A 13,388-nucleotide genomic window follows, 5' to 3' on the forward strand; every position below is an offset into this window, starting at 1 on the left:
TTCTTATCCACAAAAAAAAAAGGTTTTTAATGGTAGAATCCCTTTAACTACTTGTAGGGGTTACAAACAAGCAAACAATGCCTCCTGGTGGACAATACATATATCATTACTTCACCAAATAAACAATTTAAAGGGGTATTCCCATAACCCTTGTTCATCAACCTGCAGGCTCTGTGCATACCTCCCAACTTTTGAAGAACCGAAAGAGGGAGAAAATGTGCGGCGCGCGGCAAATTTAGCCCCACCCACTTTTGTGTTGACTCCGCCCACTCGTTAATTTTTCATGTGCCCGCACACAGTATAATCCTCCTACAGTCACCCGGAAATTATATGTCCCCCCTCTATCTCTCCCCCAGTTTCATATACACCCTTCATCTGCCCCCAGTTTCATGTCCCCCTTCCATCTCTGCCCCCAGATTCATGTCCCCACATCTCTGCCCCCAGATTCATGTCCCCCCATCTCTGCCCCCAGATTCATGTCCCTCCATCTCTGCCCCCAGATTCATGTCCCCCATCTCTGCCCTCAGATTCATGTCCCCCCTCCATCTCTGCCCTCAGATTCATGTCCCCACATCTCTGCCCCCAGTGTCATGCCGTCCTCTCCATCTCTGCCCCCAGTGTCATGCCGTCCTCTCCATCTCTACCCCCAGTGTCATGCCGTCCTCTCCTTCAGCTGCCCCCAGTTTCACGTTCCACCTCCACATTGCACTTACCTTCTCCTCCGCTCCCTCGCCGCTCTCTGCGCGCCTCTCTCGCTGACACATATGCGGCTGAAGCAAGGAGCTGACACAGGTCAGCTACTCACTTCGCCGCTGCGCACCTCTCTCGCTGACACATATGCGGCTGAAGCGAGGAGCTGACCTGTGTCAGCTCCTCGCTTCGCCGCTGCCGCCGGCTACTGGCTTGTAGACCTGATCATCACATCGCGTCTACAAGCCAGTAGCCGGTGGCATGCGGGGAGGCCGCATATGTGTCAGCGAGAGAGGCGCGCAGCGGCGAAGCGAGGAGCTGACCTGTGTCAGCTCCTTGCTTCAGCCGCATATGTGTTCAACTCAGATCTGCGTCCCCTGGACCCAGATCTGAGTTGAAATCGGGACATACCTCCCTCCAACCGGGACCGCGGAACATGTCACCCAAATCGTGAATGTCCCGCGGAAATCGGGACGGTTAGGAGGTATGTCTGTTCTCTCTTCACTTCCTGGTTTTCTCGGCACATTGGTGGGCGGGGTTTCACTTGCTCTGCTATATTTGCAGTTAGTAATGAGGGATTGGTTGTAAATGCATTACCACAGTATAAAGCTGATGTAGCAGAGCTGGATTTGAGTCAGTTTGTAGTACATACAGAGGTACCGGACTCCTTATCTCAGTCCTTATCAGCCAAATTCAATTAAACCGACTGATAAGAGCTCAGACATCCCGGCGCTTTCACCTCCCCCCTCCCCTATCTGAGGAGCTCCGTTGTCTGTGACAGAGACATACACAGCTCAGAGCTGCTACAGAGCCCCTCCCTAGAAACGCATGTAAACAATGAAGTGAATAAATTAAGATAGCGGCCAAACAAAGCAGTTTTGATAAAGCAATGTATTTAGAAAAAGTCTTAAATCCACATAAACTAGCAGTATAGACAGGATCCTTGCTATGGGACAAGCCCTTTAAGTAGCAAAGACTGTACTGTCTTCTAACTGCATAAGACTACATGCACATGACTAAGTGGACCAATTTTATAGCGGAATGCACTTGAATGATATCCGAGGACCATTTGTCCCTCATTGATTTCAATGGAGTGGGGGATCTGTTCTGATCTATTGCATGGGGCAGGATAAGACCTGCTCTATAATTGAGATCAAATCCTCGGATCCTCCATTTGGAGAGTCTTGGTCTGCACACTCGGACAGATGCATGAGGCCTTAGACTTATATACGCTAGAGACTAAGGCTGTGTTCTGTCTGAGTAACATGGTCTGTGTGTGGGCCACATTTCACAAAATGATACTCACTGTAATTCACTATAGTGAATTATAATGTAGCAAACTCCTGAATGGCCAGAGACTACTATATCAAACTCACAGCTTTGTCAGTAACATACAGTAGCGCTCCGGTCATGTGGGAGCTTACACAAAACTATAGATCGTCTCACAAAAAATATGTCCTTACCCGGCTTTACTGACTGGAGAATTCTGTCTCTTTGAATATTATGTAATAGTAACAAAAAAATCCTTATATATTGGGTATTGCTGTCATTGTACCACACACAATAAAGTTGTTGTTATTTATACCACATGCTGTAAAAATAAATCACAAACAAAAATAAAACATCCCCCTCCAAAGTCGACCATTTTTTAATGAATTATATGTACAACATAATGGTTCCAACTTATTTCCCAAACAACAATTCCTCATATGGCCATATCGGTTATGTTATGGCTTTTGAAATGAAAACTGGGAGTCAGTTTGCTCCCTGCTTCACCATTTGGCTACACAATGTACTATTGTAAGCGGCCATTTTCTCGTGGCCTGTGGACATGCACAGTTTGCTCTGCCCAAGGCCTAGAAGTTACAAGCCATTGCCGGAAGAAGAGGCTGAAGAGGACGCTGCTGGTGAAGATGGAGGCAGCGCTGGAGAGAATTCTCTTGCAGCATTGGGTACGCCCCCAGTGCTGTTTGAGCGCAGGGGCCCGCCCCCAGTGCTGCAAGAGAGCTAATTTGCATACCAAGAAAAACTGGGATTGTAAGCGAACAGCGGCGCGGAGAAGATGGCGAAATTTAGGAGAAGAATAGCTTTTCTTAAGGCTATTCCGACGTGGTACTTAGAAAAAATTGTGTGTGAGATCCTTTTAAATATGAACATATCCCTAGAGGTACTTTATTATAGAGGGGATTGAGCTGCAGAGTTCACAAGTATAAAATGAAATCACTGATAGACCAAACTACAAATGTGAGCACCCACACCATGCCTAGACCCCATAGCTGCCTCCCGCTACACGTCACAGCCCGGCTCACTTTCCGGCCCCCGTATAACCACAGCATGTGTATAGAGCCGAGCCCACACACCACGCTTCCTCACTACGTCACGTGACGTTTCCCGGCACCGGCTCCCATCATGCACTGCGCCTGTCAGTCGCTTAGGACAGCTCAGTGGTTGGCAGCAAGTGACACGTTGCTGGGAGCAGGGCGCATGCGCCGTGAAGAGGTCCGCACACTACGCAGGCGCGTTGTTGGATAGTTATGGCGGCGGTGAAAGAGAGTGCGAGCAGTCAGTGGCTGCCGGACATGGACTTTATCAAACAGGAGCTCGGGCGGCAGGACCCCACTGTGCTGTCTGTGGTGGTGGCGCTCGTTGTGGTGCTGCTCAGCTTCCGTGAGTATTAGCTGTGTCAGAAAAATTAAGTCAGGTTTGTCTCGTCACCTGTTGTGGCACTACAAGTCCCAGCAAAACCTCCGGTACCAGGAAGATGCTTGTGACTCCGCATAAGAAGAGGTGGCTGGTGCTGTAGTGCTGTGTTATAGTTATATAGTGTGATAGTCTGATACATAGGAATGAATGGGGCATCTATATATCACCCACCAGTGCCATCCACACTCATACAGTGCTGTTATAGTTATATATGGTGTATAGTTATATAGTCTGATACATAGGAATGAATGGGGCAGTCCACAAGCCTTCCATCTATATATCACCCACCAGTACCATCCACCCTCATGTAGTGCTGTGTTATAGTTATATATGGTGTATAGTTATATAGTGTGATAGTATGATACATAGGAATGAATGGGGCATCTATATATCACCCACCAGTGCCATCCACCCTCATGTAGTGCTGTGTTATAGTTATATATGGTGTATAGTTATATAGTGTGATAGTATGATACATAGGAATGAATGGGGCAGTCCACAAGCCTTCCATCTATATATCACCCACCAGTGCCATCCACACTCATACAGTGCTGTTATAGTTATATATGGTGTATAGTTATATAGTCTGATACATAGGAATGAATGGGGCATCTATATATCACCCACCAGTACCATCCACCCTCATGTAGTGCTGTGTTATATGGTGTATAGTTATATATAGTGTGATAGTATGATACATAGGAATGAATGGGGCATCTATATCTCACCCACCAGTACTATCCACACTCATGTAGTGCTGGCCTAAGGCGCTGTTCACATCTTCGCCCTTCACGAGTTATGGTGGCAGAATCAGCACCATGTTACTTCTTGTGAATGCCCCTTAAAAGGGGGGGGGGAATGTACAGCAGCCATATATTACATTACATCTTATAGGGCTGAAGCGTTTTAATAACAGCTTATCACCAGAGGCTGACAGGTGATAATGTATCACTTATGTGATATTAGTTGCCCAGTTTTTTTTTTTACGATATCAAATAATATCTTTACAATCTGTTCAAATCTGCATCACTTTGTTCATTTTTGTGGTCCACTGGGGGATCGGAACAATGAACACACAGGCTGCTAAAGCAGCAGACACCTGTGCTACCTGGCAGAACACATGGACTATAATAGGATCCACTGAATGGCCATTCTTTCAATCTGAAACTGCCAGATGACAAAATCTGGCACTTTTTCATCCATTGATTTTTTTCAAACCCAGCCTTAGGCTGAGACCACATGATGCAGAAAATCTGATTTTTATTTATTTTATGATTTTCTTGGTTACAGATTTTGGCCTTTTTTTTTTATACCAAAGCCAGTAGTAGCTTCAAAAGGAATGGTAATTGTTCCTAGAGCTGCTTACCTTATGTATTCTATGCACCACGTCAGTGACATTAGTGGGGCCCCCACACAGACATCCTTATAATCTAGTCCCCCTTAAGTATTGTCCACATAGCATCTCCTCATTTCTATCTATCTATCTATCTATCTATCTATCTATCTATCTATCTATCTATCTATCTATCTATGTATTGTTACATAAAAAGGGCCCATTGCTGATGCTCTGCTTTCCCTATGGTAAAGGCAGCCCTGTTCAGGCATTTGGACGCTGTAACTTGTGTTTTTCTTTTCCTTAGTGATCTGGAGATTGCTGCGGGGGAGTCAGAGCAGCCGCAGAGCCGTTCTACTTGTGGGTTTGTGTGACTCTGGTAAAACCCTCCTTTTCAGCAGGGTATGTATGATATTTAGTACTCTCACTGGCTATGTATCTGGTTTTAGCATTCTGAGCATGTAGCTTCTGGTTATATAGCAGCTTTTTCAACATTATTTGTATGTACCATCTGTGTGTCAGACTGATTCTGTGCTAGTGATATAAATGGTAGGCAAACTGTCTAGGCTAGGTTCGCATCTGTGTTTGAGCCTCTGTGGGAGACTCCGCCGCAGATTCTGCCTAAAATCAGTTGGAGAAAAGTTTTGCAAGAAGGACTTTTCTCTCTGCAAGTTTCAGACTGAAACCAGCAGAGAGAAGTCCTGCTTGCAAGAAACCCCAGCGGACCCCTTTATAGTCTGACTCGTAAGGGTGGAAAAAGGCATTGAAGAAGAAATACTTTACCGTTTACCCCACTGCTCCCTTTCTAACACTGCTTTTAAAGGGGTTGTCCAGGACCCAGACTTTAGCATGACATGGTCGTCTGATGACGTCACAAGGAGTTCTGTCTACCCGTCCTCAAAGTCTTCTCCTACTGTGGGGTCTTCTTTCTCTCTGCAGTCCCTGCCGGTGGCCAATCTATCTACTTTGTTCTGCACATGCACTCCCTCTCATTTTATTGCCCAGATTGATTATGCACACACAGTACATACTACCATTGTCATGCAGAGAGGAGATACATGACAGTGCTAGCATGTACTGGGCACGCAAGTTCAGTCTGAGCCATACAAGTAGAGGGAGCGCATGCGCTGTACATACTAGATAGACCGGCGATCGGTGGAGCAGGAATGACACACAATGACTTTTATTGTAGTTTAATCTGCATTAGTTTACAGTTTTATGGGGCAGTGATGTAGCCAGAAAACATTGATGCCTTGGTTGTTGCCATGCAGACTTTGGGAACACTTTGAGAATGTTACTGACACTAGGACTTTCGTGCACCATATGGCTATATAATAATTCAATATCTTATATTTATTTCAGCTTCTAACTGGAAAATACAGGAAAACACAGACATCCATTTCACTGAATGCAGCTTCTTACAGAGGAAAGAATGATAAGGTGAGATGAGCTTTCATACAGCAGCTATGTGCTTTGGCATACATGACCTACTTATAAATTTGGCCAATGTGCGGGATTAAGAACATGGGAGTGGGTGGTATTGCCCCTTAATAATAAGTCAAAGCCACCAGGTCACCAGTTTAAGGGCTAGTTCACACAGAGTTTTTTTGCAGGCGGATTTTGACGTGGAATCCGCCTCGAAATCTGCCTGCAAAAAAAGGCTCCCATTGATTTCAATGAGAGCTGTTTGCACCTTCTCGCGGATTCCACGGCATGAGACTCCCTCCTGATTAGGCCCGTTCATTCGGGCCTAATCAGGAGTGGAATGCTGCGTGGAAAGTTCACACACAGAACTTGGTTTCCACCGTGTGAACATACCCTTACATTTCTGTACACTGAAACACATGCATGCTTGACTGTTAAAGGGAAACGGTCATCAGATTTGGGTTCTCTAAACCGCATGTCCTAGTAATGCTAGAGCTTAGGGCCTCAAACCTGGTAACTTCAGGCCTATTTATTCCTCTATTAACAAGCTAAATAACGTTTAGGGTATGTTCATACGTGGATATGCTGCATATTTTGTGTTGTGGGATTGAATGTGGAAAATATGCAGTATATTGCCATAGCAATACTATAGCTTTTAGTCCTGGCTGAGCAGAGCCTTAATTTGCTGGGCTTGCTTTCAGCACACGATCTGCATTTTCTTTTTTGCATCTAGTTGGTCATGAGCTTGACCGAAGTAGTATTAGCAATTCCTTAAATATTTTAATTTTTTCTCCCCCTTATTCCATCTGCCAATGTTTATGCTACTTAATTTGTGTCCTGTGCAGTTTACAAGAGGGTGCAGGAGGAGTTTGTAATAGTGGTCACACTTTCTGCTCTGACTGTACAAATCCTGGTCTGGTTAGTACGCAGTGCTTAGAGTAAATTTAGGGCAAGTATATTTTACTGTGTCCATCTACTTGAGCTACAGTCCTGCACATCTTGTAAAGGCTTGATGCTATTATATACTAGACTTGTCAGCCATACGCTAGGCTTGCTGTGTTTATATCACTGTTTCATCAGGTTGGTGGGAATAACCCGCAGCTTTTACTGGTACACCACATACTGATGTCTACACTTTGTATAAGTACCAACCCTAGTTATATTCTTTGCCTTTAAAACTTTGACAGTAATGTTTTGTCGCTGCATCCACAGCGTTCTAGTTTCACCTTGGTTGATGTTCCCGGCCATGAAAGTCTAAGACTCCAGTTCCTGGACCAGTACAAGACATCAGTCAGGTAGAGTGACATACACTTTACTCTGTCAAATACAGACGTAGTGTTAAGTTACTGAACATCAGAGTCTGTAACCCATTTTTATTTCTCGTAAAAATCAATTTAATTGTGTAGGACAGCCATGTTGGCTAATATTGGATCAGTAAAGGTCTGACAACCGCTCTCCCACTGATCAGCCATTTGAAGAGGCGCTGAATACCAAGCACCATACTGTACCTCGAATAGGGCATGTGTTTAGTATTGCAACTCCATACTCTTCCTTCAATCAGCTATTGAGACATTAAAGGGGTTATCCAGCTTCCAAACATTATCTGCAAATATATCCACATCAGTGCAAAATACTAACTGTTCCCTTGTCCACCCTTTGCTTGGCTTTATTTTACTTGCTGCTCCTTGTATCATTGTTACTTACCAGCACTGAATCTGTATGCAAACTACATATCCCTTGATTCTTCTGCCTGCTCTCATTCTGTAAACCTTTCCCTTCTTCACTTTTCCATGTGTGCAAATTCCCTCCTTGCTACATGGTCTGTTTGTGTTACAGAATCTGTCTTGTGTCTCACGTCTTCAGTTCATGAAGCGGTTCTCCTCCACTTATCTAACCAGCCAATAAAGCTTCAAGTAACATGCTGTCCACACTGCTCATTGGGAGGGGTAGTGAGCTTGCAAACAAACATCACAACTGTGGTCAATGACTTGAAAATAAATCAGATAAACGGTACTAAATTTAAAACAGGATCTATATTAGGAACAGTTTTATATTGATGCGTCCTGTTATTTGACCCATATTTAAAAAAAAAAACTGGATAACCCCTTTCACAGTAATGTATGATGCTAACCTGGCAAATTGTGTTGTACCACAATGTACTTCAGCTTTTTTCTACGTGCAGTCTACTTCCACGGTCGAGTTTAGACCTCGGCTCCAACCCTTTCCGCATCTGTTATTCAGTAGCATGTAGCTACTCCCAGAAATATGAGTAAATGATTGTTTTATCCTCGTTATTGCAGGGCTATAATTTATGTAGTGGACAGCTCAGCCTTTCAACGTGAAGTAAAGGAAGTAGCAGAATTTCTCTACCACATCCTGACTGACGCTACATTGCTGCGCAATACTCCCCCAATACTGGTTGCCTGCAACAAACAAGGTAAGTTGTTTTCCTTGATGTCCTGAGACCCTTGGCCATTAACAGTACCAAATCTTTTGTTAAGGTGTAGCTTTAGTTATAAAAAGCTCTTCATAAATAGAGCATTTAAATATCAGAAACTTTATAATATATATAACTAAGGAGGTTGGTTTCCTTCTCCACTTATTAAGCTGTTCTTCTCCTCCTCCTTATCTTCAGTTTGGCTGCTTTGTAAACATTATATCCCTCTCCATATCTGCCAGTTGGTTAAATGACTTATTGCCTCATTCTGTCTGCAAGCAGCCTCTTATCTACAACCAAGCAGTGTTAAAATTGTACAGAGTAACGGAGTGTAGGAGCAGTAATTATATATTGTGTGTGTTCTATCCCCTCCTCCCCTCTTCATAAACTAATATGTAGAAAATAACTGCCTGAAAAGTGGAGAAAAACATTTCTTTAATCTTTAATAAGATATATATTAGAAACAATATTCTACGCATGGCCTTAGGCTAAAGGCGTTTTCTGGGAGTTTCACACTGATGACTTCTCCTTAGGATAGGATGGTGAACTGGCTCTGTGCCTAGAATACATTGGTTAGTGTCAGAACCTTCATCATTTTGATAATGATAAGCTATCCTAAGGACAGGTCATCAATGTAAAAATCGCTGCATACCCCTCTAAGGTACATATGCATGAGTGAGGTTACTGGTGACGTCGCACACCAGTACTTACTCAGGTACTCTGTTCTGATGCACTCACTACTTATAGTGTATAGAAAGTAACATGTTTGGCTTTCTCTCCATTCACAGATGTATCCATGGCCAAGTCAGCTAAACTTATACAGCAGCAGCTCGAAAAGGAATTGTAAGTATATATCATGTAGTAATATTAAAGCGCAATGCGAAACGTGTAGTTGTGCTGACTTCTCACTTATACTGTGCCATACTGGTATTTATGCATCATTCAACCAGTGTGAGCGGTCTATGCAGTAATCTCCAGATATACTTACTTTATGTATCTTCTTGTATCCAGCAATGGTAGTGTTTCTTTAGAAATCCATGTTACATATGCTGTGTTAAAGAATTTTGAGTTAAGAGGAGTGTCCTCTAAGTCCAGCTAGGAGAATGGTTAGCTGTGCCATGTATTAGAAACATGTTGCTGCTGATGTTTTGATGAAGCCATGCATGTACGTCAGTGGAGCTAATCCATGTTTTTTTCATAGCAACATCCATTGCGATAATAAACCTGCTGAGGACTTTAAAAATGGCAGTTTGTGCAATATTCTGTTTGGATTCTGATTGAATCCTGTACATGTGAATATAACCTCACAAAATGGGTCACTTATACCGGGTTAGCTGTCCTGCATTACATGGACCATCTATTGATTTGATTGGTCATATTGTTATGCTTGATTCTCCCTCTAGTGGCAATGAAGAGTAACTGAACACTTTACCCACAAACATAGGCTAGTTTCACACTACCATTATGTAATACTTGAAATACCCGCGACTTCGTCCGCGACGCCCTCCCTCCTTGCGTGACCCACCTGCAGAGTGACTCTGGCCCCTCCCCTATTGCCTTGCAGCTGCCGGTACCCCGGCCTCCCTTATCTCCCCCTGCCGCGAAACCCTGGCTCCCCTCCCACTTCCCCTGCCCCGCCTGTACCTGCGACCCCGTGCTCCTCCCCCCCCCCCTTCCCCGACTTGTACCACGACTGTGGCCTCCCCCTCCCAGCTGCGACCCTGGTGCCCCCTTTCCCCCCTCACCGTGACCCCTCGGTGCTTTGGGGAGGTATGTGGCAGTTCCTGGGGCCCCGTCAGACTCACCGATGGTCACCGGCCTCGGAGGTTGGGAGCCCGCATATGCGATGCCATGTTGCTCGTGACATGCAGCGCCCCGGGTGAGCAGCTATGGCTCCGCCCCCTGTATCGGCCACTCCAATCCCAGATTGGCGTGAAGGGTCGGCAGCCGGCCTGCGCCTCCACAGCACTGCCCCCTCTGTTGCATGGTCCATTGGAGTAACAGCGCTCATGGCTGCGATGATGTCATCGCAGGTCCTTCAGCCTGCCGTGCTTTCGGGGCTCGCGGTTGGAAAACCCGGCATCCGACGGTGATGTTAATGCGCCTATCCTTCTTTCCGGGTGCCATTGGAAGTATGTGTCAAATTTCACTGTAATCCGTTGGGGCACTTTGGCGTGATTCGGGAACAAACCTCCAAACACACAAACTTTCACCTGTTGCTCTCAGTCACAGGATGACAATAATAGACATTAAATGACACACAAATGGAGTCTCCTTCGCCAGCTGTCCTTCTGCATTCACCCCTATGTAAGAGACGTTGCAGAAGTTTTCTTCCATCATGGGTTTTTATTTTTATGAAGGAAGACTGTAAGTTGTTAGCAGGGGGGGCTCCTTCTGTGTCCCTTACTTTGCTACAGTTAGTCTGTTGCTGTCATTACGAATTGTAGTGTGAACATAGTCTTACAGCTGATTGCTTGGAGACACTTTTTTTTCTTTCAAGTTGAGGAATTTGCATTCAGTTCTTTCAACTGTTTTCTGGGAAAGCTTGATGACTACCAACATAGCTATCCTTTCTGCTTCCAAACTGGTTGTCATCCAGGTTTCCCAATAGTAAATTAGTCACTTTTTTTTTCTTTTTGGGCATACTGGTAACCTATTATGTTCCTTTTTTTTTATAGGAATACTCTTCGTGTCACACAGTCAGCTGCCCCTAGCACCCTAGAAGGCAGCAATTCACCAACAACCATCCAGCTAGGGAAAAAGGGTAAAGACTTTGAATTCTCCCAACTGCCCATGAAGATCGACTTCCTAGAGTGCAGCGCCAGAGACGGCAAAGAAGAGGATGGGGACGCAAATCTTGGCAATGTGGAAGGATGGTTGGCAAAATTGTCCTAAGGGAAAATGGTTATAGACTGGACATCTGAAGATGGTGGTGACTAGTGAAACTCCGTCAAGTGTTACATTCGCACCTTGTTGTGAAAAAATAGAAAGTATTTCCTTCTGTCTGCTGTTGATATGTAATATATAGAATAACAGCAGAGACGCTTCCTGCACTCCTGATAAGTAAAGGACTACCATATTCTTATAAGAGGATGCCCTCAATTTATTTCTGCTGTCGAAATTTTTGTCAAAGACCAGTTCGGAGTTAGTCAATGACCAAGTGCATTTATGTCTATCAATAAACTGTATGAATTATTTTTGTAAATCACATGAATATTTATGCTTAAAAGAACTTGGTTATGTGTTTCAAGTTTTATAATGCTCAGCTTTGGCAGGTTGGGCTAGTCTGGAATGCTAGCCAGTAGCCAAGCTGTGCCACCAAGAAACAGAATACCGTATTTTGCGGACTATAAAGCACACCGGACTATAAGGCGCATTACCCATGAGCGCCTTATAGTCCTGCCTAGGTCCATATATAAGGCGCACCGGACTATAAGGTGCACCGAACTATAAGGCGCAGCGCTGTCCGGTGCGTCTTATATGTGATTGAAAGCTTCTATTCATTTCAATGGCGCACTTCCATTGAAATGAATGGAAGCACTCGACACGCGAGAACTTAAAGGGATTCTACCATTAAAAGAACTTCTTCCTTCTTGATCACGTCGGAATAGTCTCCTACCTTTTTACCATAGCCAGCGCCGCCTTCTTCCGCAGCTCCGTCTCTGTCTTCTTTGGGCCTCATGGATGACGCATGCGCAGTCGGCTCTAACAGGCTCTCGCAGCCAGAGCCGACTGCGCATGCGTCATCCATGAGGCCCAAAGAAGACAACACAGACGGGGACACGGAAGGCGCGAACACAGCTCAGAGAGAAGGCGGCGCTGGCTATGGAAAAGGTAAGAGAAGAATAGCCTTTTTAAGGCTATTCCGACGTGGTCAGGGGGAAGAAGTTCTTTTAATGGTAGAATCTAGAGTTGAGCGAGTACTGTTCGGATCGGCTGATCCGAACAGTACTCGCTCATCTCTAGTAGAATCCCTTTAAGCAGCGGCCGCCGGCAAAGTCTGCATGCCGCTTCCATACATTACAATGAGAGCGCGCTATTCAAATAGTTAGAGATGAACGAATACTATTTGAATAGCGCGCTCCCATTGCAATGTATGGAAGCGGCATGGAGACTTTGCCGGCGGCCGCCGCTTAACTCCTCGCATGCCGCCGCTTCAAGCCTTATATAAGGCGCACCGGACTATAAGGCGTACTTTCGATTTCTGAGGAAATCGAAGTATTTTATGTGCGCCTTATAGTCCGGAAAATACGGTATATAGTCCTGGCTCCCCTCTTCCTTAGTGACATCTGACATACACGTGGTGGCTGTATATTTATATAGATTGGAGAGACTACCAGATATATTACCCACTCTTGCCATTGGTCCCCCTTACAGTCTCCTTCCTGACAGCTTAGTTACTTAGTACAGATTCTCCTTAGCTTCTCCTACTACATCCGGAAATAAGATGGCAGTGGTGTAGTACACTGCAACACCAACGTTTTGCAGGTCACTGATCAAGTCCAATAGAAAATAAAAAATTTAGTTTCTAAATATATGAAAAACACAGATATTAAGTTCAGAACTTTCCATTTATTAAATAAAAAAAAAAATTAAACCTAATTGGTATTGCCTTGTCTGAATTATTAAATATCTTATTTATCTCTCTGAAGTGAAATTTAGAGAATAGGGCTTCTGTATTTTGCCTTTATTGGGCTGTTCCAAATTTCAAGCCTATGTAATAGTTGTATTTTCCACCTGAATTTGCCTGAAGAATAAGAGGGACACTTTATGTTCTTTTTTTTTTTTCTTTTTTTTTTT

General features: G+C 44.4%; 1 protein-coding gene across 1 annotated transcript; it reads left to right on the forward strand.

Moving 5' to 3' along the window:
- The first annotated feature begins 3,213 nt into the window (after window positions 1–3,213).
- SRPRB (SRP receptor subunit beta) lies at window positions 3,214–12,243 on the forward strand. Its single transcript, XM_075269044.1, has 7 exons — window positions 3,214–3,357; window positions 5,034–5,128; window positions 6,089–6,166; window positions 7,364–7,446; window positions 8,452–8,588; window positions 9,377–9,431; window positions 11,267–12,243. The coding sequence occupies exons 1-7, from the start codon at window positions 3,225–3,227 to the stop codon at window positions 11,481–11,483; spliced, it is 798 nt and encodes a 265-aa protein (XP_075125145.1). The 5' UTR covers window positions 3,214–3,224; the 3' UTR covers window positions 11,484–12,243.
- Window positions 12,244–13,388: the final 1,145 nt, after the last annotated feature.

This window comes from Leptodactylus fuscus, chromosome 3, assembly GCF_031893055.1.
Source record: "Leptodactylus fuscus isolate aLepFus1 chromosome 3, aLepFus1.hap2, whole genome shotgun sequence".
NCBI classification, from domain to species: domain Eukaryota; kingdom Metazoa; phylum Chordata; class Amphibia; order Anura; family Leptodactylidae; genus Leptodactylus; species Leptodactylus fuscus.